We start from the raw sequence: 23,813 nt of genomic DNA, 5'->3' as shown, positions 1-23,813 counted from the left end.
ATGATGTTTGTTCTTTTGTGTGTGGGTAAAGAGGTCAAAGAGAGGAGGAGTTTCCTGGATATCTGAAGCAGCAGTCCGTGAAGAACTTCAGGGCAGAATGAGTTGCTTTTTGACTGAGCAGCTTCAATTGCATGCATCTGCTGTAGATAGTAAACAACTAATCACCTTGACTGAGTTTCGTCAAAGGATTAAAGTGGAACCCGCTGCTGGTAAGACAGATGATCATGACTTCACTTCAAACTATTTAATTAAATCTACAGTCAGGTTTTCCAGAAATGTATACAAATCTCGCCATGACATAACATCTGTCTATTAAAACTCCTTTTTTAATGTAATATTCAATATTTTTGATAAAGTTTTTTCAGCTGAGTCATAATCAACAAAATTAACAGAAGAAACAGCTTGAAATAAATATAGATATGTGTGTAAGAAATGTTTTAAATATATAAAACTTATAACCGGTGCCATCAAGCGTTACTGGCAAGGACACTTACATCACTCGGGGTTTTGACCCCACTTTGCTTTGCAGAATTGTTTTAATTCATCAACATTGAAGGGTTTTCGAGGATGATCAACGTGTTTAAGGTCACAACAGCGTCCGGACTTTGTAAGTCGGACTTTGACAAAAGGACACACCAAAACCCTCATTAATTTTTAACTCTTCAGAGCTCAACTTCTGAATGGTTAAAATGGTTCCGCGGATCACTGTATTGTTGCTGTCATGGTTTAATCAATTACATGAAGTCATCTAAGTCTAATGTCAGAGACTAACACCAGAAAGGTTACTCCAGATCATCAAACTACAATCACTGACTGTAAGTATGATTTCCTTCTCAGAAATGTTTTGTCAGTTTTATGCCTTATTTAACATGACGTTCATCTTCCTAAAAGTTCAGCTTTTGTCTTGTCAGCCCACAGAATATTTTTCTTAACTTTTGGTGATCATCAAGCTGCTTTCTGGCGAATATGAGATGGGCCTTTGTGATCTTTTGGTCAGGACTGGATTTGCTCTTGAAGCTCTCCCATGGTTGGAATAGTTTTTGTTGGCAGGCCAACAGTAACAAGAGGGGAATATTATTTTCACACAGGGAAAGCCTGGCTTGGATCATTTTTTCCTTTGATAAATAAAATAGTTTGAAAACACATGTATGATCATCTAAAGTCAAAAATATTTTAGGTTATTTCAGGAGAAAGGGGAAAATACAATGAATGAGTAAACATACACTGTAGTTTTATAGATATGTTTTTTGTTTTGTGTTTTCAAACTTTATAAAAACTACACCAGAAACAATGTTCAGAAGTGGGGATTTTTGTCTTTTTTGGTGAACCTGGGAATTATTTAGCAGAAAAACCTGTCTGAGGCATCGACTGGATCAAACCAAAGATGTTGCTTTGAGGGGGGTCGGGGTACTGAGCTCTCGTTGGAATCCGGCTATATCCTTAAATTAATACTTGATAAAATTACTATTAGTAGTAGTATTATAGATTAAGGTTTAAAACTTATATTTTCAAGAAATAAATCGTTAGATTTGCTAAACTCAAAACAAACAAAACTTTAAAAAAATCCAGACTCCCCCCCCCCCCCCAACCTCCGGCAGCAGCTAAATGAGTTGTTGCTCAACGTTTACAGTCTCTCCCCATTCCTCCTGCCCTCATTCCTCTGGCAGACCTTTCTTTAAATACTCGAAATGGCTTGAACGGACTATGCCTGCTGCTTCTCACATGGCTAGGAGGAGGAAAGCTAACTTTTCAGACGTTTTCATGGTTGGACTAAATGAAAAGAGCAGGTCAGTGTGAAGTAAGGAGAAAGAAAGACGTTAGCTAAGTTAGCATCGCAGTTGTTAGTTTCAATGAAACTTTGAGCTAATGTGGCTAAGTGAGCTGTTAGCGGGCTGCTAGCTCTCCAAACAACGTAGAGGAAGTTTATTACTAATAAGGAAGATTAATAAGTGGGGGGCAGTTTGGTCGAGGTTTAATACTTTAAAGTTCTGGTTAATTTCTTGCTTTTGTTACAATAACACCTGTTTTTAAGCATTTGGGTAATTGAACTGTTATTCAGAACCCAGATTTTTCTGTCTAAATGTTGTTTTATTCTAATTTCACAGCCTTTCTTTGTGTCTTTCAGAAACAGAGGAGTGAAGGTGAGCAGGGAACACCATGGAGGCTGCATTCCCCTCTTTCCCCACGCCAGCTGACCGGCTGACCTGGTTGTTCCTTGCTCTGTTTACATCATGGATGGTCCTGGGTTCAGCAGACACAAAGCAGACAAGATGGCCATTATACTCCCAGAAGCCAGTTCTTCTTGTGTGGAACGCTCCCACTCAGGAGTGTAGGACACGACGAGGTGTTACGTTATCATTAGACCAGTTCGACATTGTGGCAACCCCCAATGAGGGCTTTGTCCGACAGAATCTCACAATGTTCTATAAGGAACGCCTAGGGCTTTATCCCTATTATGAGGCTGACAGCACTGCGGTGAATGGGGGCCTTCCACAGCTTGTCAGTCTCTCTCTGCACAATGAAAGGATGCCACAGGGTCTAGACAAATACATTCCAGACCATCAGGCTAAAGGTCTGTCTGTCATTGACTGGGAGGAGTGGCGCCCCTTGTGGATCCGAAACTGGGATGCCAAAGATGTCTATAGAAGGATATCACGGGAATTGGTGGCCCAAAAGAACCCTAGGTGGACTCCAGAGCAAGTGGGGAATGTTGCGAAGCAAGAATTTGAGCTTTCGGCCCGCAAATTCATGCTGGAGACCCTGAGACAGGCCAAAAATCTGAGGCCTAATCAGTTGTGGGGTTTCTATCTGTTTCCTGATTGTTACAACCATGACTACAAAGGCGGGCTAAAAAACTATACAGGACGTTGCCCTGCTGTTGAGATTGACCGCAATGATCAACTCAACTGGCTGTGGATGGAATGTACGGCCCTTTTTCCCTCGATTTACATGGGTTCTGTACTGCGCTCCACAAAACATGGACGGTTGTTTGTCCGGAACAGGCTGAAGGAGGCGATGCGCCTTGCATCTGTTGGGGATGGGTTGGAGCGTCCTGTTTTTGTGTATACCCGACCCACTTACAATAGCGAGATGACCCTTTTAACTGAGGTTAGTTGATCACAGCGCAAGGGTCCTTTCACACTCCTCTGTCTAGGAGATTTAGAAACCAGATTTAAAGACACTTCAATCAGAGATTTGTTGTTGAATTACAGTTTTGGTTAAAGTTTGACCTGGCCAATTCAGATTTTATATGTATTGGAATTATCTGTAAGGAATGTAGGTCCTTACCTAAACCCTGAGATTTCCAAAAGGTTGCCTGCATGTGTAAATCTCCCATGCCCCATGACAAACTGAGGTTGAAAGCTCAGAGAGGTAAAACAGACAACCTGTGCTGTAATGTGCTCCACGTCCTTGGTATCTTCTGAGTTTAACTTTGGGCCAGTTCACTGCCTTGCTAATTCAACGAAAGGCGGGTATGAATCGACATCCTGAGGGAGAAGGCTTCTTGTGCTTTTCCAAAAAATTGCAAAAGTATGAAATGGTGAGAAAGTAATCGGCGTCTGTAAGTCTAGCCTTCTGTTGGAGCTGCTACAGAAAATGTATTTTTCTCTAAAAAAAAGGTCAAACTTCTAGTCAAACTAGGACCAAACCAAATTATTGTGTTCTGTGTTACGTTTTTCTTGTCAGTTTCTCAGTACATCACAGACAGAGCCGGCCTAAGGCATAAGTGAACTATGCTTAGGGGTCTCCCATGAATGCTCGAATCTTAGACCATAGATCTAAAATTTTTAGCTTTGTTTGAGAACAAAAATACTATAAAATTAGATTTGAGGGTTTAAGCATAAATAAATGAAAATATTTAAAATTTAAGATTTAAAGGAATTGGCAATTTTACTTTGTAAAAGTACAAAGAATAATCTTGTTGCTTGATTATTGTGTTATCTTAGTTACAATATGAGGCTCTCTGTTTAATCTTTTCTCGGTGTTTGAGCTCAGTTTGTTTACCTTTACATCTTAGCAAATAACTAATTATCCATGACTGCTTTAAGGATCAGCCACTTAAACTTAACCCCTCTCCCAGATTCCACCAAGTCTGTATTGAAACGCTGTTTGTGACGATGAAGTTCTGAACAGGAAGAGGGGGCCCAAATCTAATTCTGCTTAAGGCAACTTAGAACCTTTGGTCAGCCCTGGTCTATAACATTTACTTTGTGGAAAAGTAAATTATTGCTTTTTTCTAGTTTCTTGTTGTGTTTGAGACTTTTCAAAACTCTTAAGTGTCTGAAGAGATCATTAATATTGACCTGGTGTTTTAACAAGGCCTTAATTAGCATATTATAACTTGAATGTGAACCAGTGTTTAGTCACAGGGACTTTCCAGAATGGGAGGGAGACACAAATTGGTTGGTACGTTTTACAATAGATATGTTAAAAATCAGGGTAAAGAAGATTTAAAAAGTCTTACACTTAATAATCTCAATTTTAGATCCTAAAATACTGAATTAATCAATTTTTTTCCCCTTCATAGTTGTAGCTTAAATTTTACGCCTGCTGAAACAGAACCGGCTTTATTGGCCAGGCTTCTGCAGATCAGACAAGAAATTTGATTGGTGTTCCATTTTGCTCTCAATGTACTGACTTTTTAAATATAAATGTATAAATTTGGTTGGAACACAAGGCAACAGGTTTATAGTTGGTCTGAATACAAGTTAGTCTGGATAATATAGCTAACTTTGGCCTGTAGTACTTATATTATTGTACTCTGTAATAATATTTTATGTAAACACATCTTCAACAACTAAAGTATACTTGTACATCCTTTGCAGACAGATTTGGTCTCCACCATTGGTGAGAGTGTTGCAATTGGAGCAGCGGGTGTGATCTTCTGGGGGGACACCTCCTATGCAACCAGTGTAAGAGCAGTACTTTCCCTTGTCCCCCGATGTTGTATAGGCTGCTGTTTTATGTTTTTCAGGTCATATCCATTTCTCTATGCTGCAGACCAGCTGCTCTACCTTGAATAGCTATCTGCTGGGACCGCTGGGCCATTACCTCCTCAATGTGACCACAGCAGCGGAGCAGTGCAGTCAGATGTTGTGCAAATTCCGCGGCCGCTGTCTTCGCCGCACACCGGACAGCGACGTGTATCTGCACCTCAGCCCCTCCACTCACAGGATCACGAGTCAGAGCGGGAAGCTGAAGGTCACGGGAGCCCCCAGCCAAGCAGAGCTGAAGACTTTCCGCATGCACTTCAAGTGCCAGTGCTACAGCGGGTACAGGGGTGAAGGCTGCGAGCAGAGAGAAAGAGGGCAGAATAGAGCCCCCTCTGTCTTTGGGACCTGGCCTCTCTGCTTTCTGCTTCCACTCGGACTTCTCTCTGTGCTTCATTGACGAAACCAAATAGCCAATTTATTCAGTGCTTCTGCCAGCACTGAAAGGGAAAGTTTTGGTTTCCTGGCACGGAGATTAAAATGAGCTTTGTTGTGAAAGTCGCTTTAAGAGCAGCAGGTACTCGGTGCTGGATTCAGAGATTAACATGGTAAAAGGTTTTTATTTCAACACACATTGTACTAAAACTACTCAGTGTTTTATCTCGAAAATGTTTTTTCTATATTTATTTTATGATAAACATAATGGATCAATTACAGCCTTAAAAACTGGAAACCTGCATTTATGTCTAGCATCATATAGCGTTGAAACAGTATTTGTATCGCATAAAACCATAATTATTAGGCGAAGACCTGATGTAGCCTCCATCTGTCATGTTCAAGAATCAACCTTTATATTGTAGTAGAGCCTTAAACATAAAATATAAAGCATTTTAAAAGAATAGTAGGAATCATGATGCCTATTTTACCTTTACAGAAACAGTGTGGCTGGACCTTCCTGTTTCGCTTCCGTTTGTGCTACAACAGGCTCTATTTTTATAGCCGCATTTTGTGCGAATTTTTCAGCGGCGTTTGGCTTGGTGCACTGATGCCTTTTTTCTTATGTACTTCGCAGTCAGATTAAATAAATTTGAATAATGTTGAAAAGTTTGTTTATTTCAATAAATCAGTTCACAGTGACACACATAGATTAATTATACATAGACTGATGTTTTTCAAGCCTTTATTTCTGTTAATTATGATGATTTTCCACTTAAAACACGACATTTAAGATTAGAAAATGACATCGAAGCAATAAAAAATAAACATTTATAAAAAAATGAAATGTATGTTCAATACCTGTTTAAAGGTAATTTTTTAAAGATACTTTAAATCTGACAAACAAGCCTCAAAGAAACTTATTTTAATTTATTGAATATGCCTATATATAAAAATGTGGCAGGAATATTGAAGATGAGCAGAAACAGATCAGTTTACACTTATTTTAACTGTGAAAACTAGTTTCACCAAAAAATGTATCACTGGCATTCAGGTAATGTCACTTCTGCCTTTTTTTTTTTTTTTGCTTCCCTATGAAAGGTTTTAGTTTTATATATTTGCATGCAATGTAAATATTTAGGGCTGATTTGAACTTGTTCCAGATGAAATTCACATTGAAGCAGAAATACTAAAGTATACTTCTCAGACGTTTTAAATCTCATTTGAAGCTGTAGCTTCTTTTAAACCAATTTATAAACTTGTTTTTTGAAAATCATCACGATCAAAACCAGATTAGCTGACTGAACAGTTTCATATCTCTATACTGACTGGTCTCAATAGTTCAATGCGCAGAAAGGTTTGCAATAGTCTTTCGTATGTGTCGCCATTTTAAAAAAATTTGCACTTTAAGTACTTTTTTCTTGGTAGATTAAGCTTCACTATGCATTTCTATTTGTTAAAAGTTGTCTTTTCTTAGCATATGGCAGCCTGTAAGCCTTCTGTCAGTGCAGAGCAGTACAAAATGTTTCAACCATGATTGTTCCTTGTTTGAATTATATTCCACTGTGTATGTTGTCCAAAGAAACTAATCTGTGATTGTCGCTCATTCCTTTGCATTTCTCCCGTATTGCTTTAGGGGACATAGGTACAATTTTGAACATGATTTCCTCTGTGCCACTCTGTTTTATAAGCGGCTTTGTCTCAGTATTTATAAGACTTACTAGAAATGTAAAATCTCTATTTTCCCAAAATGTACTGCTGTTTTTGTTTTATTGTCTGCCAAAATAAAAACAAAGTTATGTATCTTGAACATTTCATATTCATATTTTACCCTGCAGAATTTCATTATTAAAAAAAATATGGGTTCAGTATAAACCTGCTGTCTCTTGTTTCTTAGTGCAGATGGCCTTTCTCTTCAGGTTGAGCTTGTTTGTATTACTATATGTAATAATCAGCCCAAGCTTTATTAGCTTAGAAATGTTTACATCATTATTAAAGACATTTTTTTACTGTATTTTTTAAAAACGCAGTGGGATCTGAACAAATTAGAATATCATTGGAAAATGTATTTCTTTATTTAATTCTATTCAAAAATGAGCAAATGTTATGTTTACAGTGATATATTTTATGGGATTTATTTCTACAGGTCCTTCTCAAAATATTAGCATATTGTGATAAAGTTCATTATTTTCCATAATGTCATGATGAAAATTTAACATTCATATATTTTAGATTCATTGCACACTAACTGAAATATTTCAGGTCTTTTATTGTCTTAATACGGATGATTTTGGCATACAGCTCATGAAAACCCAAAATTCCTATCTCACAAAATTAGCATATTATTAAAAGGGTCTCTAAACGAGCTATGAACCTAATCATCTGAATCAACGAGTTAACTCTAAACACCTGCAAAAGATTCCTGAGGCCTTTAAAACTCCCAGCCTGGTTCATCACTCAAAACCCCAATCATGGGTAAGACTGCCGACCTGACTGCTGTCCAGAAGGCCACTATTGACACCCTCAAGCAAGAGGGTAAGACACAGAAAGACATTTCTGAATGAATAGGCTGTTCCCAGAGTGCTGTATCAAGGCACCTCAGTGGGAAGTCTGTGGGAAGGAAAAAGTGTGGCAGAAAACGCTGCACAACGAGAAGAGGTGACCGGACCCTGAGGAAGATTGTGGAGAAGGGCCGATTCCAGACCTTGGGGGACCTGCGGAAGCAGTGGACTGAGTCTGGAGTAGAAACATCCAGAGCCACCGTGCACAGGTGTGTGCAGGAAATGGGCTACAGGTGCCGCATTCCCCAGGTCAAGCCATTTTTGAACCAGAAACAGCGGCAGAAGCGCCTGACCTGGGCTACAGAGAAGCAGCACTGGACTGTTGCTCAGTGGTCCAAAGTACTTTTTTCGGATGAAAGCAAATTCTGCATGTCATTCGGAAATCAAGGTGCCAGAGTCTGGAGGAAGACTGGGGAGAAGGAAATGCCAAAATGCCAGAAGTCCAGTGTCAAGTACCCACAGTCAGTGATGGTCTGGGGTACCGTGTCAGCTGCTGGTGTTGGTCCACTGTGTTTTATCAAGGGCAGGGTCAATGCAGCTAGCTATCAGGAGATTTTGGAGCACTTCATGTTTCCATCTGCTGAAAAGCTTTATGGAGATGAAGATTTCATTTTTCAGCACGACCTGGCACCTGCTCACAGTGCCAAAACCACTGGTAAATGGTTTACTGACCATGGTATCACTGTGCTCAATTGGCCTGCCAACTCTCCTGACCTGAACCCCATAGAGAATCTGTGGGATATTGTGAAGAGAACGTTGAGAGACTCAAGACCCAACACTCTGGATGAGCTAAAGGCCGCTATCGAAGCATCCTGGGCCTCCATAAGACCTCAGCAGTGCCACAGGTTGATTGCCTCCATGCCACGCCGCATTGAAGCAGTCATTTCTGCCAAAGGATTCCCGACCAAGTATTGAGTGCATAACTGTACATGATTATTTGAAGGTTGACGTTTTTTGTATTAAAAACACTTTTCTTTTATTGGTCGGATGAAATATGCTAATTTTGTGAGATAGGAATTTTGGGTTTTCATGAGCTGTATGCCAAAATCATCCGTATTAAGACAATAAAAGACCTGAAATATTTCAGTTAGTGTGCAATGAATCTAAAATATATGAATGTTAAATTTTCATCATTACATTATGGAAAATAATGAACTTTATCACAATATGCTAATATTTTGAGAAGGACCTGTATTTCAGCTGGTCTCACAACACCTCTGTGAGACCAGCAACCTCCAGCTACAAGATCAGCCACATCTGCAGCCACTGAAGGTTGATGACAGCCCCAAGTTCAAATTCTGCTGCTCTCCAGCGCAACTCTGATTCTTCTGAGTTTCCACTGCCAGAACCTAGCTTCAGCCCCATATCCAACCACACCAGACAGCAGACCTCCGCGCTCACTTTCCCTGCACCTACGGTGAAAGTAATGGAGCCAACTTCACCTGGTTTTCAGATCTTGGAAATAAAACTAAAAAGGAAAAATCTAAAAAAAAAAGACCGCACCGTGCTTTGATTACAATGTATCAGCATGCCAGCAAAAGGTGGTGGAGGGAGAAGTTGAGGAACGAACGTTGGTGTGGCCGAGCCTATTATGATCCTGGGGTCTGTTACAATTGAGGCCAGAGGGGGCACTGAAAAGACACGCCCCGACCCAACTGCTGCTAATCCTTACAAGGCTGACTGACCTGAGGCAAATGGGGACAGGCAACCACACTGTCAGATTACTCTTCATAGGGGTACGGTACCACACCCCTTCAACACACACAACTGCCCAGCTTTCTCTCTCTACCCCTCCCATTTCCCGGCTGGGTCCTCAAACACACATGCTCACACGCACCCGTCCAACAAACGCAACCCTCTCTTTCTTCTTTTCCTGTTTTATGCAATGAAGAGCTGATTTGCAATGACTGTAATGACTTGACTAGACTGTAACATGCTATTTCAGTTTTGGAACAGAAATTTGAGAATTACATTGCAGCGTAGATTCAGTTTACCTCAAAAGCATAAAAAGTTTTTCCATTGTTTAATCTTTTAGGATCAGCAAGGAAAATATCATTTATGATAGATTCAGGAGCAACTTTAGCTGTTTTTAAGAAAGATTCACTTTCAACACTTCCAAAATTCAAAACCCCTCAATTTGACTATTGTCCTTGCCAGAAATAATACACTCTTAAATCTGAATATAATAAAGGTATTTAGTCCATCTTTCAATCTCTGCAGAAAGCTGTCATCATTGTTCAAAGCAGTGGTCCTCAACCTGTGGTCCTTGGATGCTACGCCAGAGGTCCACTGGCCATAGATTGTGGATCCTTTACTCATGTGTAGCAAATTACTCAAGGACCCACGGGCTATAGATTGTGGGTCCTTGAGTAATTTGCAATACATGAATAAAGTTTTGACATTTAATTAATGGCAATGAGAATACCTATTACATAAAAGATCTGAGCCAATAATGGGTTCTGACTTTGAAACTTCTGTGAGTTATAAACTATAACTCGGATGAGTTTAAATAGGTTCAAATAAATGTTAAATGTTTGGGGTAAGTTTCAATTCTGCAGTTTTGTTTTGTGTTTTTTTCTTTGTTTTGTTTTTGTGTTTGGGTATATCATAAAATGTGAACCCTAGCATAAAGTAATTGTCTGTATTTAAACTGAGCAGAGCAACTCTTAAATACAGCTGGGATCAAATTAAACCAAAAAAGAGGTTAAAACAGGATGTTCTCTGTCTAGGAGTAATAACAAACTCTCAGACTGTTAGAACTGCTGTTATAAATCGGTCTAAAGAATAAAGAAGAAAATAATCTGGATTCATGTGAGAGAAGACTGTTCCTGTGATTCTAAATTATTTGAGATCTCTTTGAATTGTGTGCACTTATTTTGAACAGGATCCTGACGGTTATCAAAACAAAACAGATCAATCAAAGCATTAAGATATTTCACTGAGAAAACATATTTTTGAAAAGAGATTGTTAAAAAAATTCCTTAAATTCCTCAGGTTTCAGTAAGTCGGTCGGTAATTTGATTTCATTAAAATATTCAGTAAATTTGATTATTTACAGTTTGATCAAAGAGGAAATTTTGTGTCTCCTTCTGTAATATTTTGTTGTTTTTGTTGTTGGAATAAATGAGTGTTTGTTCATGTGTTGCACTATACAATAATTCATGTTTAGCATAATGTGTCCTAATCCTAGATTGATTAAAACATTGACTTTTCAGGATAGTTAGAAAGCAACGTGGTTCTGAAGTAAATACACTGCCTGGCCAAAAGAAAAAGTTGCCAATTGGATTTACGAGCCTTCTATTAAAAAATTACTTCATGGGTGATTATCTATCAACTGACAAGTTATTTTACCCCAGCTGATGCAATGAGTAGCTTCTCATTTCTTAAACAACTATGTTGAAAGACACATCTTGTGATCAGGGAAAATATGTCACTCTGTCAAAGCATTGGCATGCATCAAACAGATAAAACATCTAGAGATTGCAGAAACGTCTAAAACTGGGTTGAGAACTGTCCAACTGTGCATTCTTAAAAACTGGAAGTGTAACCATCTACGAAGATGAAATGTGGCCGGAAAAAGCCCTGACTGATTGTGTTCAGCGATCTCTTAAATGTTCGGCCAAATCAGATCGAAGGCAAACAGTAGAACTCAGGGGTATGTTTAATAGTGAAAGTAACTATGCGCAGAGTGCATAGGTACCTCAAGGGATTGGGACTAAACAGCTGTGTAGCGGTTAATACAGGGTGTGTACTCGAGGGTTCATGGGAGTTTGCCCAACCGGTCCACATGTGTTTTGTGGACCTGGAGATGGCATTCGACTGTTTCCCTCGTGATGCACTGTGGGGTTGCTCCGGGAGTATGGAATCAGGGGCCCTTTATTAGGGGCCCTCCGGTCTCTGTACAAGTGGAGCAGGACTTTGGTCCGCATTGCCGACACTAAGTTGGACCTGTTCCCGGTGCATGTTGGACTCCGGCAGGGCTGTCCTTTGTCACCAGTACTGTTCATAACTTTTATGGACAGGATTTCTAGGCGCAGCCAAGGGCTGGAGGGGGTCTGGTTTGGGGACCAGTGGATTTCGTCTCTTCTTTTTTGCGGATGACGTGGTCCTGCTGGTCCCCTCTAGCCAGGACATGCGCTGGGGCATTTATGTCTAGCTCCTCCAAGTCCGAGGCCATGGCTCTCGACCGGAAAAAGGTGGGTTGTCCTCTTCAGGTTGGAGGGGAGTTCCTGCCTCAAGTGGAGGAGTTCAAGTATCTCCGGGTCTTATTCATGAGTGAGGGAAGAATGGTGCGGGAAATCGACAGGCGGATCGGTGCGGCTGCCGAAGTAATGGGGGCACTGTGCCGGTCCGTTGTGGTGTAGAAGAAAAGCGAAGTTCTCGATTTACCGGTCGGTCTACGTTCCTACCCTCACCTATGGCCATGAACTTTGGATCATGACCGAAAGTACGAGATCCCGGATACAAGTGGCTGAAATGAGCTTCCTCCGTAGGGTTGCCGGGCACTCCCTTAGAGATAGGGTGAGGAGCTCTGCCATCCGGGAGGGGCTCGGAGTAGAGCCGCTGCTCCTCCACATTGAGAGGAGCCAGTTGAGGTGGCTCGGGCATCTATACCGGATGCCTCCTGGACGCCTTCCTCCCGTGTTCCAGACATGTCCCACCAGGAGGAGGCCCAGGGGGTGGCCCAGGACAGGCTAGAGGGACTATGTCTCTCGCCTGGCCTGGGATCACCTTGGGCCCCCCCCCGAAGGAGCTGGAGGAGGTGTCTGGGGAGAGGGACGTCTGGGCATCTCTGCTGGGTCTGCTGCCCCAGCGACCCGGTCCCGGATAAAGCAGAAGACAATGAGTACGAGTACGAGCTGCGTAGCGATGAGAAAACCGGAAAAAAGGCTACAGTTGTCTAGCGAGCATAAATATTGAAATCTGGAGGATGAAGAATGCCATGTAGTCTAATGATTCCAGATTAAGCCTGTTCCAGAGTGATGGGCGCATCAGGGTGGAGAGAGAGGCAGGTGAAGTGATGGTCCATCATGCCTCGGACCTACTGTAGAAGCCTGTGGGGAAAGTGCACTGATCTGGGGTGGCTGCAGTTGGTCGGATGTGAGTTCAACATTATGTGCCCAAAGAATGAGGTGAGCTGACATACCTGAATATACTTATTCCATCAATGTATTTTTTCTTCCCTAATAGCACAGGCATATTCCAAGATGACAATGCCAGGCTAAATCTTCAGGCTAAAATTGCAAGATGAGTGGTTCAGGGAGCACGAGAGATTGTTTTCACAAATGAATTGGCTATCACAGTGTCCCGACCTTAACCCCATTGAGAATCTTTGGGATGTGTTGGAGAAGTCTTTGCGCAGCGGTCAGACTCTCCCATCATCAATACAAGATCTTCATGTAAAATTAGTCCAACACTTGATGGAACAAAATCTTGTAAAATTGCAGAAGCTTATCAAAACAACGAGTGTGTGACTTTCTTATGGGTGCTGACTTTTTTGTTTTTGGCCAGGCAGTGTATATTTTAACAATTTTGCAGTCTGTGGTGTATTTTCAGAGGTTAGGTCCACCTGGTTCTATGTACAGGTGGGTAGGACCAGGTAGAACAAACCTGGTTCTACCCACCTACCAGGTTTTTCCACACCTTCAGTTCCCATAGCAATGTTTAGCAGTACCACCCCTCCCTTTCTGAGTTTAAGACCGAGAGACAAAAAGGAAAAAAGGACTAAATGCATGTTTACATATTATTTAATTAAGGATAAAGCATAAAATTAATAAGGTTAATCAAATAATTTAAACATTCTTTAGATAATGTGTTTGTCTGCAGAATCATTGGGGATTCATTAGATTTATTTACACTCAGGAGGAACATCTAGCTCATATAAATGGTTATGCCAAAACTAATTTATTTAATTCTACGTACTTTCCATCATAACTTGTTGTTCTAAATCAGCAAAGAATGTGGGGGAAAACTGTTTAAAAAGTTTCCAGTATTGCACCACCTGTTTATAAAAAGCCTAATAGTTTTACAGATTTCAAAGTCACATTTCATCAGCAAATGATCCTACCAACATCTTAAAAAGATCATTTATGGAAAATAAACCAGACTTCCGTAACGTTTTATACGGAACCTATAACCATTTGAGTATGATGGAAGTTTAATGTAAAGCTTTTAAAATGTAAACATTAATCGATCAGCCTTTTTACTTTGAAAACTCAAACAGGTGCATGTTTGAGTTATGTCGCAGGAAATGGCGTACAGGGTTTAACTGTTGTTTTGTGCAGCTCGTAATAAGTTCCGATGAGCAACAGACGGGCGGTGTTGGGCGAAATTCTGTTCCCCTGAAATAATATGTTTTCCCTGTGTCGGGAGCGCGCATTGCAGCCAGAGAGGCGGATCCGACCGTCTTCACAGCTTTCCTGATGATTAGTTGGTTAAACGACGAAACGTATTCATGTCAATGTTGTTACTTTATTTTTAATCAACAGCTCCTAGAAAAATAAAAGGCTGGAATACTGTGTTCCTCTTAGATGTTCCTATAAACATTTTCCCTCTTTTTAAAAGAGAGGAAATATGTTCTCATACATGACAGGGACAGTATGTTTAATATAGGAATATGTGAAGTACTTAAATAATACTAGAGCTGATTATTTTAAACAAAACAACATCAGACATTACCATTATCAAAGCAATAGAAATATCTTTTATAAATCCAGTACTTTGTCATATTTTACATTAGAACACGATTTACCAGAAAAATAAGCTACACTCTCATTTCTTCAGGAAGCCTGACTTTTCGTGTCCAGCAGTGAGCATCCATTGTTTTATATCAGTAATAAAAAAGTAGAAATAAACACGACGTGTTGGAAAACAGTGTTTGGTGGCTGATTGATGACCGTCAAGTTAAAGTGAACATGATACAAGTTGGAAAAGACATGGATTCTTTTGGCGAAACAACACGAAGCTGTGCAAAAAAAAAACCTCACAAGACCAGGTTAATTTGGTATTTATTTTTAATTTTTCTAGGAGCTGTTGATTAAAGATAAAGTTACAACATTGACATGAATACGTTTCGTCGTTTAACCGACTAAAGCTGTGAAGACGGTCGAATCCGCCTCTCTGGCTGCAGTGCGCGCTCCCGACACAGGTGGAACAGATTATTTCAGGGGAACAGAATTTCGTACAACACTTGGACTTTTTTAAAATATATAACACCACAATTTAAATGTACGTGTCTTTACTTCTCTGTTTTGCTTCTAATATTTGGTCTGGGTTAAGTTTAATGAAGATCTGAAATTACATTGAATATATGTTCATATTTTTCGATTTCAAAAATTTGTTTTAAGCATTAGTAGCCATCAACCCCACGTCTGTCGGCAACAACCAGACATGGAGAAGAGATGAAGAAACCCAAGTCCTTTTATTTTTGAATGAATAGGGTTTAATTATCACCTCTCTGTTGGTATGTATCTTCTCTCCAAAAAGCCTCATTCTTCAGCACAAGTATTGACAAAAGGACAGCTACTGCTAGCTTAATTTGGCTAATTAACTGCTACTGATTATATGGGCTGCGGTAAAACAGTGTAAATCCATTGTCCCGGAGGATTAGCTGTAATCTATAGCTGGTGTTGCTTTTATCTGTTTAACATAGGGAGCCACTTCTACCTCGAAACTGTTCAAATGTACTCGGTCTATACAGGTCCTTCTCAAAATATTAGCATATTGTGATAAAGTTCATTATTTTCCATAATGTCATGATGAAAAGTTAACATTCATATATTTTAGATTCATTGCACACTAACTGAAATATTTCAGGTCTTTTATTGTCTTGATACGGATGATTGTGGCATACAGCTCATGAAAACCCAAAATTCCTATCTCACAAAATTAGCATATTTCATCCGACCAATAAAAGGAAAGTGTTTTTAATACAAAAAACGTCAACCTTCAAATAATCATGTACAGTTATGCACTCAATACTTGGTCGGGAATCCTTTTGCAGAAATGACTGCTTCAATGCGGCGTGGCATGGAGGCAATCAGCCTGTGGCACTGCTGAGGTCTTATGGAGGCCCAGGATGCTTCGATAGCGGCCTTTAGCTCATCCAGAGTGTTGGGTCTTGAGTCTCTCAACGTTCTCTTCACAATATCCCACAGATTCTCTATGGGGTTCAGGTCAGGAGAGTTGGCAGGCCAATTGAGCACAGTGATACCATGGTCAGTAAACCATTTACCAGTGGTTTTGGCACTGTGAGCAGGTGCCAGGTCGTGCTGAAAAATGAAATCTTCATCTCCATAAAGCTTTTCAGCAGATGGAAGCATGAAGTGCTCCAAAATCTCCTGATAGCTAGCTGCATTGACCCTGCCCTTGATAAAACACAGTGGACCAACACCAGCAGCTGACACGGCACCCCAGACCATCACTGACTGTGGGTACTTGACACTGGACTTCTGGCATTTTGGCATTTCCTTCTCCCCAGTCTTCCTCCAGACTCTGGCACCTTGATTTCCGAATGACATGCAGAATTTGCTTTCATCTGAAAAAAGTACTTTGGACCACTGAGCAACAGTTCAGTGCTGCTTCTCTGTAGCCCAGGTCAGGCGCTTCTGCCGCTGTTTCTGGTTCAAAAGTGGCTTGACCTGGGGAATGCGGCACCTGTAGCCCATTTCCTGCACACGCCTGTGCACGGTGGCTCTGGATGTTTCTACTCCAGACTCAGTCCACTGCTTCCGCAGGTCCCCCAAGGTCTGGAATCGGCCCTTCTCCACAATCTTCCTCAGGGTCCGGTCACCTCTTCTCGTTGTGCAGCATTTTCTGCCACACTTTTTCCTTCCCACAGACTTCCCACTGAGGTGCCTTGATACAGCACTCTGGGAACAGCCTATTCGTTCAGAAATTTCTTTCTGTGTCTTACCCTCTTGCTTGAGGGTGTCAATAGTGGCCTTCTGGACAGCAGTCAGGTCGGCAGTCTTACCCATGATTGGGGTTTTGAGTGATGAACCAGGCTGGGAGTTTTAAAGGCCTCAGGAATCTTTTGCAGGTGTTTAGAGTTAACTCGTTGATTCAGATGATTAGGTTCATAGCTCGTTTAGAGACCCTTTTAATAATATGCTAATTTTGTGAGATAGGAATTTTGGGTTTTCATGAGCTGTATGCCAAAATCATCCGTATTAAGACAATAAAATACCTAAAATATTTCAGTTAGTGTGCAATGAATCTAAAATATATGAATGTTAAATTTTCATCATTACATTATGGAAAATAATGAACTTTATCACAATATGCTAATATTTTGAGAAGGACCAGTATATAAGTACTCTGATGTGGTATGAGAATAAATCAGCACTAGGATTTAAATGATGTGTGGCACTTTGAAGGTATTATCAGAGGTCGGTTCAGTAGCCAAAAATTGTAGTCAAGAGTAGCACTAATATATTTTTATACAAATATATTTTTACTCAAGTAGAAGTAAAACGTAGGCATTAAAACATGACTTAGGTAAACGGCTGCTCAAATACCGAGTCACTGTAAACATAACACCAGATTTAATTTGTGAAAAAATAACTTTGGTCTCATTTGTTTGAAATAAACTCAGTTAGGCTCAGGAAGTCAGCCTTGCTGGTCATTCAGAATCAACTTTGCAAACATAAGTTGTGCTGTCGTTTTCTTCTTACACAGAAGAGGCTTTTTCTTGGAAACCTTTTAAAGACGCTCATTTAGTCTGTTCTAGTTGTACTGCCATGAATTTAGGTATATTAACTGCAGAGATGCTTTTTTATTTTTCTGGGTATGGCACAGTCTGAGCTGACAGTTTGACGACTGTCTAATGTTTTCTACTTATGAAAAATCGTCTGCTGTAATATACTTTAGATTGTTTTAGGAAATTACCGTACAATTGCCATTGACTAATTATTTTACTAATGTTGTCACACCTGCTAAATATCTATTACTCAAGTGTATTTAATTAGCAGCACTGATCTGCTTTTACTTGTAAATCCTTTAGAAACAGTAACAGTTTGCTTTAATTTTTTCCCATGACTCTATTTAATAATACTATATTTTCTTTCATTTTCATTTACTTTATTTGTTATGCACATGTTTTAGGTACTAACACATAGCATACACCATACAACATTTAAAGCTGAACCTGATTTGCAACTCTTATTTTGTGAAATATGACAAAAGCAGAAATGTTGTAAACTGGACTTCTTAGACTTGATGCATCCTCTGCAATTTTCTCCAGTCTTTCATCAAATTGAAATGAATTTCCTGCGTAATCGTCTGGTTGTGCTGGGCCTGGTGTTGTTGGGCACATTGGTGCTGTACCTGCTGCTGCCATCCATTCGCCAGGACACAATGGGGCCATCCATCGAAGCTCAAAGAACTGGGCTGGTGGCAGTTGCTGCTCCCCCTGGATCCCCGGCCCTCAATGTGTCCGTTCGCACAGGACAGCTTCCTGGAGACCCCCCACTATTCTTCCGAGAAGCTTTACCTGTTGATCGAGACGGCCAGCAGATACTGCCAAAGTGAGCAGATTTCTGAAAATACCAGTTTAACATGTCTTCACGTGCCTTGTACATCAACTGGAAGCTGCTCTTGATCACCTAGTATTTGATCAGATTGTCTTCCAGATTACTAGTTTTGACTTTCAGAGAAACAAGCTGATGTCTCTGTGCAGGCTGCAGATGGTCCTGCTGCATGGCCAAGCCTTTACCTCCAAAACCTGGGAAGAACTGGGAACCATGGCTGTGCTGGCAGCTAACGGATATCAGGCTTTAGCTATGGACCTGCCAGGTACCCTTTGAAGCGTACTTTAATAAAGTAGTAGTAATGTTGCTGTTGGTTGTAAGGATGCTATGAAAAAATTTACCTGATAGTTTAAATATACAAATTTAAATAGATGCATTACTTTGATCTCAATTTCAAAGGTAATCTAAAATTTGTGCCGTCCCTAATAGCTCAATGTTTTGCATAGGTTTAATTGAAAACTGCAGAAAATATTCATTGATTAATTTACTGGAACATTTAAACAAAAATAAACACAGGAACATTTTCTTTGTAGAATTTAGAGGATACTTTTATTTTTTGCAAAGTTTCAATAATAGTACAAGTTATATACAGTGGTTAGTTTAATAATGTATGTTTTTCCTCTGATAACGGTGCCCTCTTGTAGTTGAAATAATTTTTTAACTCAATTGTCATCAGTGCACAGTAATAAATTAATAATATTTTAAGAAACATTTTTTATAACTTATGTTAAAGATGAATTAATACCTTGCTGATTAGGAAGTGTGCCATGCTACTGGTACATTTAGGCTGCATCAAAACTATTTGATCACTTTTTTGTGTGATATGCTAGGAATGAAACACTTATTTCCCAGTTACATTTTATAATATATATATGTTATCGTTAATAAACTTTTCATCAAGGTTATGGGAAATCGCCAGACTCAGAGGCTCTAAAGACGGAGCAGAATCGGGTGGACCTCCTCTCGCGGTTCATGGAGTCCCTGGGAGTCAGGGCTGCTGTGCTTCTGAGTCCCTCGATGAGCGGACATTACTCCATCCCTTTCCTCATGAAGAACAGCGCACAGCTACGCGGCTTTGTTCCTATAGCACCAGTTGGTACCCGGAGCTACTCTGCACAGCAATACAAAAAAATCCCGGTGAGAGCACAGTGTGTATTAATTACGTGTACGTAGCACCAAATCAATAGAAAGAAAACATGCCATTAGATATTTTTTAGGTGAGAAAATAGATTAAGAAAATGCTTTCTAGAATTTGTGTGACTGATTTTCATGCCTGGACAAAGTGTATTAGGTAACCCTACATTCAATGAACGGAAAATACCAAAACATTACAGATAACTGAAAGAAAAACAAGTTTTTAGAACAGATATTGGACGGATTTAAGATCCTAAATTCCAAACGGGTCAAAATAATTTAAGTGAAACTTTTTTTATTTTTGTTTTCTGACTGGCCTTCTTAGTTTTTTGTTATTTATATTCTGGTCATACAGAAAGACATGCAGAAGCTACTATTCAGGCTGTAGCTTCTTCGTTAACCATAGTGTTATTGTTTTAGATTAAATCTGAACATGATTTTTGCTGCCATACATTCTCAGAATTGTAAAAGCTGTTTTACAAAAAATAAGAAGTTAACCTTTACGAGAACAGGTTTAATTTGAAAGCTGTATATACAGCTGAAACTATAGATTTACTCATACTGGCCTCGCAAACAAGTCTCAGCATTTTTGTTTTAGGGAAGTTGGGATTATTTCTATTTGCTAAATGCTAGAATAATGAGCACAGCAATCATTTAGAGATTTAACTTTCTTCAAAGTGAGAGGTTTACCTACATTTTCTTAGTATTTGGTAGAATTGCCTTTTAAACTGTATTGCTTGTGTTTGTGGTATCCCACCACACGTTTATAACAATAGTTTGCTGGAGTTTTGGCCCATTCCTCCGGACACAAGTAGTGTAACTGAGTCAGGTTTGGTAGCTACCCTGCCCCCAAACATCTTTAGAGCTCTGCCTGCAGTTTTTCTATGTGACTTAGATTCAGGCTCTGTGATCACTTTCCTTTTTGCAGCTCAACTTTATTTAATCCCACACAGTAGGGCCTGAACAGCAGCTGGGTATAAACAAGTAAGCAGAGCAGTATTCAGTTTTGAGGCACCCAACAAACTTCACTTGCATTTTGCTTTTAAAAAGGATAAAATAGGATAAGGTTAAGAAGGAAGCATGATGGCTGCAGGTATGAAGGATCTTTAAAATCTCTCCACCCTGCATTGAACAGAGGAGCCGTCCACCATTATGTTCCGATCCATCAAGGTGCCATGAAGCAGATGACCTTAGATTGCTTAATCTCTCCATCACGTCCCTCTGAATCCATCAGGGACACATGTCTGAAGTCATGTTTGAATTTCATGAAGTCATGATGTTATTATAATACAAAGTTCATCAGGATTTCTAGTGTGTATCCTGGCAATCACGTCATAGAGAACTTCACGTAGTACTTTAGTAGTAGCTGTGGATGTGACTACACGTTATAGATGTGTATACATGTATTATTAAAATTGTTTGCTAAATTTGAATTATTATTATGTAGACTGTCTTCACCTATATCTCCTTATCACTGTTGTTGGGCACAGAGTGTACATTTCTCATGATGACTGACTGCAAAAAAAACAGACATAAATGTTGGAGAGCTCAAAGCTACCAGACTTTCTTGCTATCAACTGAACCACAGTTGAATGTTTTTAAGTATACATTATTACATAATGCATATTTCTGTATAGCATAAAGCATTTATATTGAACAATCCTTTATTCTATTATAACTATTTAGTAGTTTTATGTAAAAAAAAACTTTCAAACTTTTTGGTATTGGGGTGCACTAAATCTCTAAACTATTAAAATCAGTAATTAGCTTCAATAGCTGTTGCTGAAAACGACCTTAGGCTAAATAGAAACCAGAAGTAGCCTATTGAAACCCAAAGGGAAATTCTTTATATTTATTTGCGTGAAATAAAATGTCAAACTTTTATTTCAACTCCTAATGAAGCCTGAGGTGTACATTTTGACGAAAAGTGGTATTTGGACAAAGCAAATGCAGTTGCAGTTTTACAGTCACCCAGCAGATGGCACTGTTGCAAAAAACATAAGGGGTCTAGAACTGCGGGTCTGAACGCGCGGGTCTGAAACTGCTGTTTCCGGGACTGCAGAGACATACTATTGGTTACACTGGGCTCACCACAGAGAGGTGTTCACTTTAAAAAAATTTTTTTTTTTACTTGGTGCTTATGCTTCCCCTCTGACAGAATGGCACCCTTGATATAGAGCCATATTGTCCATATAAAACGTGGCCTCTAGAAATACTGACTTTTACATCATCTAATCTCCCTTATCTCTTTCATTTTAAACTTGTTTCCTTTGCAGACTCTCACTCTGATTGTTTTTGGTGCCCTGGACACGAATCTGGGTGCCCAGTCTCACAAGAACCTCATCCAGCTTCCCAATCACGAGGTCCTGAAATTAGAAGGAGCTCGGCATGCTTGTTACATGGACAAACCCCATGAATTCCATCAAGGTTTGATCAAATTCCTTGACAAACTCAAGAAAGATATATAGCAGAGGAGTAGAAGGTACTAAAGATGCAAACAAAAGATGAGCAAGGAAAGGCAAAGAAAATCTGAATTTTGAGTTTTTGGAAATGCCAAAAAGTTTTACGTTAATTTCATTATCAACCCTTCAAGTAAGATCACGGGTATCAGATGGGATATGGGAGATCATATCAGATGACAGTGTTATGAATGTAATGGGTTTTTAGTAGGGGTGCACTGATGGCATTTTTCTGGCCGATAACCAATCTTTAAAAAGCCTGACCTCCAACTTCCGATTTTGGCCGATACATTTTTTATTTTTTTTAAATAATTGACACTGTCAGGTGTTATAAGGTCACAGATACACCTTGAATGTTCCAATCTTATCTTATTGAAAAACATTGAACAGTACCCATGAATCTATACAAACTTGGTGATAAGATCGGTTTAACATGTACAGGTGTTGGACAATGAAACTGAAACACCTGGTTTTAGACCACAATAATTTATTAGTATGGTGTAGGGCCTCCTTTTGCGGCCAATACAGCGTCAATTCGTCTTGGGAATGACATATACAAGTCCTGCACAGTGGTCAGAGAGATTTTAAGCCATTCTTCTTGCAGGATAGTGGCCAGGTCACTACGTGATACTGGTGGAGGAAAACGTTTCCTGACTCGCTCCTCCAAAACACCCCAAAGTGGCTCAATAATATTTAGATCTGGTGACTGTGCAGGCCATGGGAGATGTTCAACTTCACTTTCATGTTCATCAAACCAATCTTTCACCAGTCTTGCTGTGTGTATTGGTGCATTGTCATCCTGATACACTGCACCACCTTCAGGATACAATGTTTGAACCATTGGATGCACATGGTCCTCAAGAATGGTTCGGTAGTCCTTGGCCCATCTAGCACAAGTATTGGGCCAAGGGAATGCCATGATATGGCAGCCCAAACCATCACTGATCCACCCCCATGCTTCACTCTGGGCATGCAACAGTCTGGGTGGTACGCTTCTTTGGGGCTTCTCCACACCGTAACTCTGCCAGATGTGGGGAAAACAGTAAAGGTGAACTCATCAGAGAACAATACATGTTTCACATTGTCCACAGCCCAAGATTTGCGCTCCTTGCACCATTGAAACCGACGTTTGGCATTGGCATGAGTGACCAAAGGTTTGGCTATAGCAGCCCGGCCGTGTATATTGACCCTGTGGAGCTCCCGACGGACAGTTCTGGTGGAAACAGGAGAGTTGAGGTGCACATTTAATTCTGCCGTGATTTGTGCAAAACTGTGCTCTTACCCTGCTAATTGAACCTTCACACTCTTCTCTTACTGGTGCAATGTGCAATCAATGAAGACTGGCTACCAGGCTGGTCCAATTTAGCCATGAAACCTCCCACACTAAAATGACACGTGTTTCAGTTTCATTGTCCAACCCCTGTAAGTATTGGCAAGTCACCCAAATTAAGGAAATTGGGGCCAATCAATCTGCTGGCCCATCGATCGATCGGTGCATCCCTAGTTTTCAATTAAATGATCTTGGAAATATGAGACCAGCTTAGCACATTTTCTCAGTTTACTCTTGATAATAATAAAACTAGCGACGTGGTATTTGGATATTTACATGTGTGTCCTGTCTCTGGTTGCTTTTAATGACATGTCATGTGTTTGCTCATATGTTACTATTTTAATAGGTGGAGCACTGTAAATATGTAAATGTTGCTGTTGGCTGTATTTAAAAGATTTAGTTGTATGCTGACTAACACACACACAGTAAGCCAG

The 23,813-nt window shown here is 40.0% G+C and overlaps 2 protein-coding genes across 2 annotated transcripts; both read left to right on the top strand.

Moving 5' to 3' along the window:
• The first annotated feature begins 1,625 nt into the window (after positions 1-1,625).
• hyal2b (hyaluronidase 2b) lies at positions 1,626-7,176 on the top strand. Its single transcript, XM_047348736.1, has 4 exons — positions 1,626-1,787; positions 2,126-3,108; positions 4,827-4,913; positions 5,002-7,176. Exons 2-4 carry the CDS (start codon positions 2,158-2,160, stop codon positions 5,389-5,391), a joined length of 1,428 nt encoding a protein of 475 aa, XP_047204692.1. The 5' UTR covers positions 1,626-1,787; positions 2,126-2,157; the 3' UTR covers positions 5,392-7,176.
• A 7,934-nt stretch (positions 7,177-15,110) lies between these two features.
• abhd14a (abhydrolase domain containing 14A) lies at positions 15,111-22,610 on the top strand. Its single transcript, XM_047347938.1, has 5 exons — positions 15,111-15,389; positions 18,171-18,453; positions 18,606-18,721; positions 19,358-19,593; positions 21,867-22,610. The coding sequence occupies exons 2-5, from the start codon at positions 18,188-18,190 to the stop codon at positions 22,056-22,058; spliced, it is 810 nt and encodes a 269-aa protein (XP_047203894.1). The 5' UTR covers positions 15,111-15,389; positions 18,171-18,187; the 3' UTR covers positions 22,059-22,610.
• The last annotated feature ends 1,203 nt before the right edge of the window (positions 22,611-23,813 follow it).

Source organism: Girardinichthys multiradiatus, chromosome 20 (assembly GCF_021462225.1).
Source record: "Girardinichthys multiradiatus isolate DD_20200921_A chromosome 20, DD_fGirMul_XY1, whole genome shotgun sequence".
Lineage (NCBI taxonomy): Eukaryota > Metazoa > Chordata > Actinopteri > Cyprinodontiformes > Goodeidae > Girardinichthys > Girardinichthys multiradiatus.
This window is presented reverse-complemented; position numbering and strand designations above follow the sequence as displayed.

Coding starts and splice junctions, on each gene's coding strand:
- hyal2b (XM_047348736.1), top strand. CDS start 2,158: ATGGAGGCTGCATTCCCCTCTTTCCCCACGCCAGCTGACCGGCTGACC. Junction 3,109..4,826: donor AGATGACCCTTTTAACTGAG/GTTAGTTGATCA, acceptor CATCCTTTGCAG/ACAGATTTGGTCTCCACCAT. Junction 4,914..5,001: donor ACACCTCCTATGCAACCAGT/GTAAGAGCAGTA, acceptor TCTATGCTGCAG/ACCAGCTGCTCTACCTTGAA.
- abhd14a (XM_047347938.1), top strand. CDS start 18,188: ATGAATTTCCTGCGTAATCGTCTGGTTGTGCTGGGCCTGGTGTTGTTG. Junction 18,722..19,357: donor TTTAGCTATGGACCTGCCAG/GTACCCTTTGAA, acceptor CTTTTCATCAAG/GTTATGGGAAATCGCCAGAC. Junction 19,594..21,866: donor AGCAATACAAAAAAATCCCG/GTGAGAGCACAG, acceptor TTTCCTTTGCAG/ACTCTCACTCTGATTGTTTT.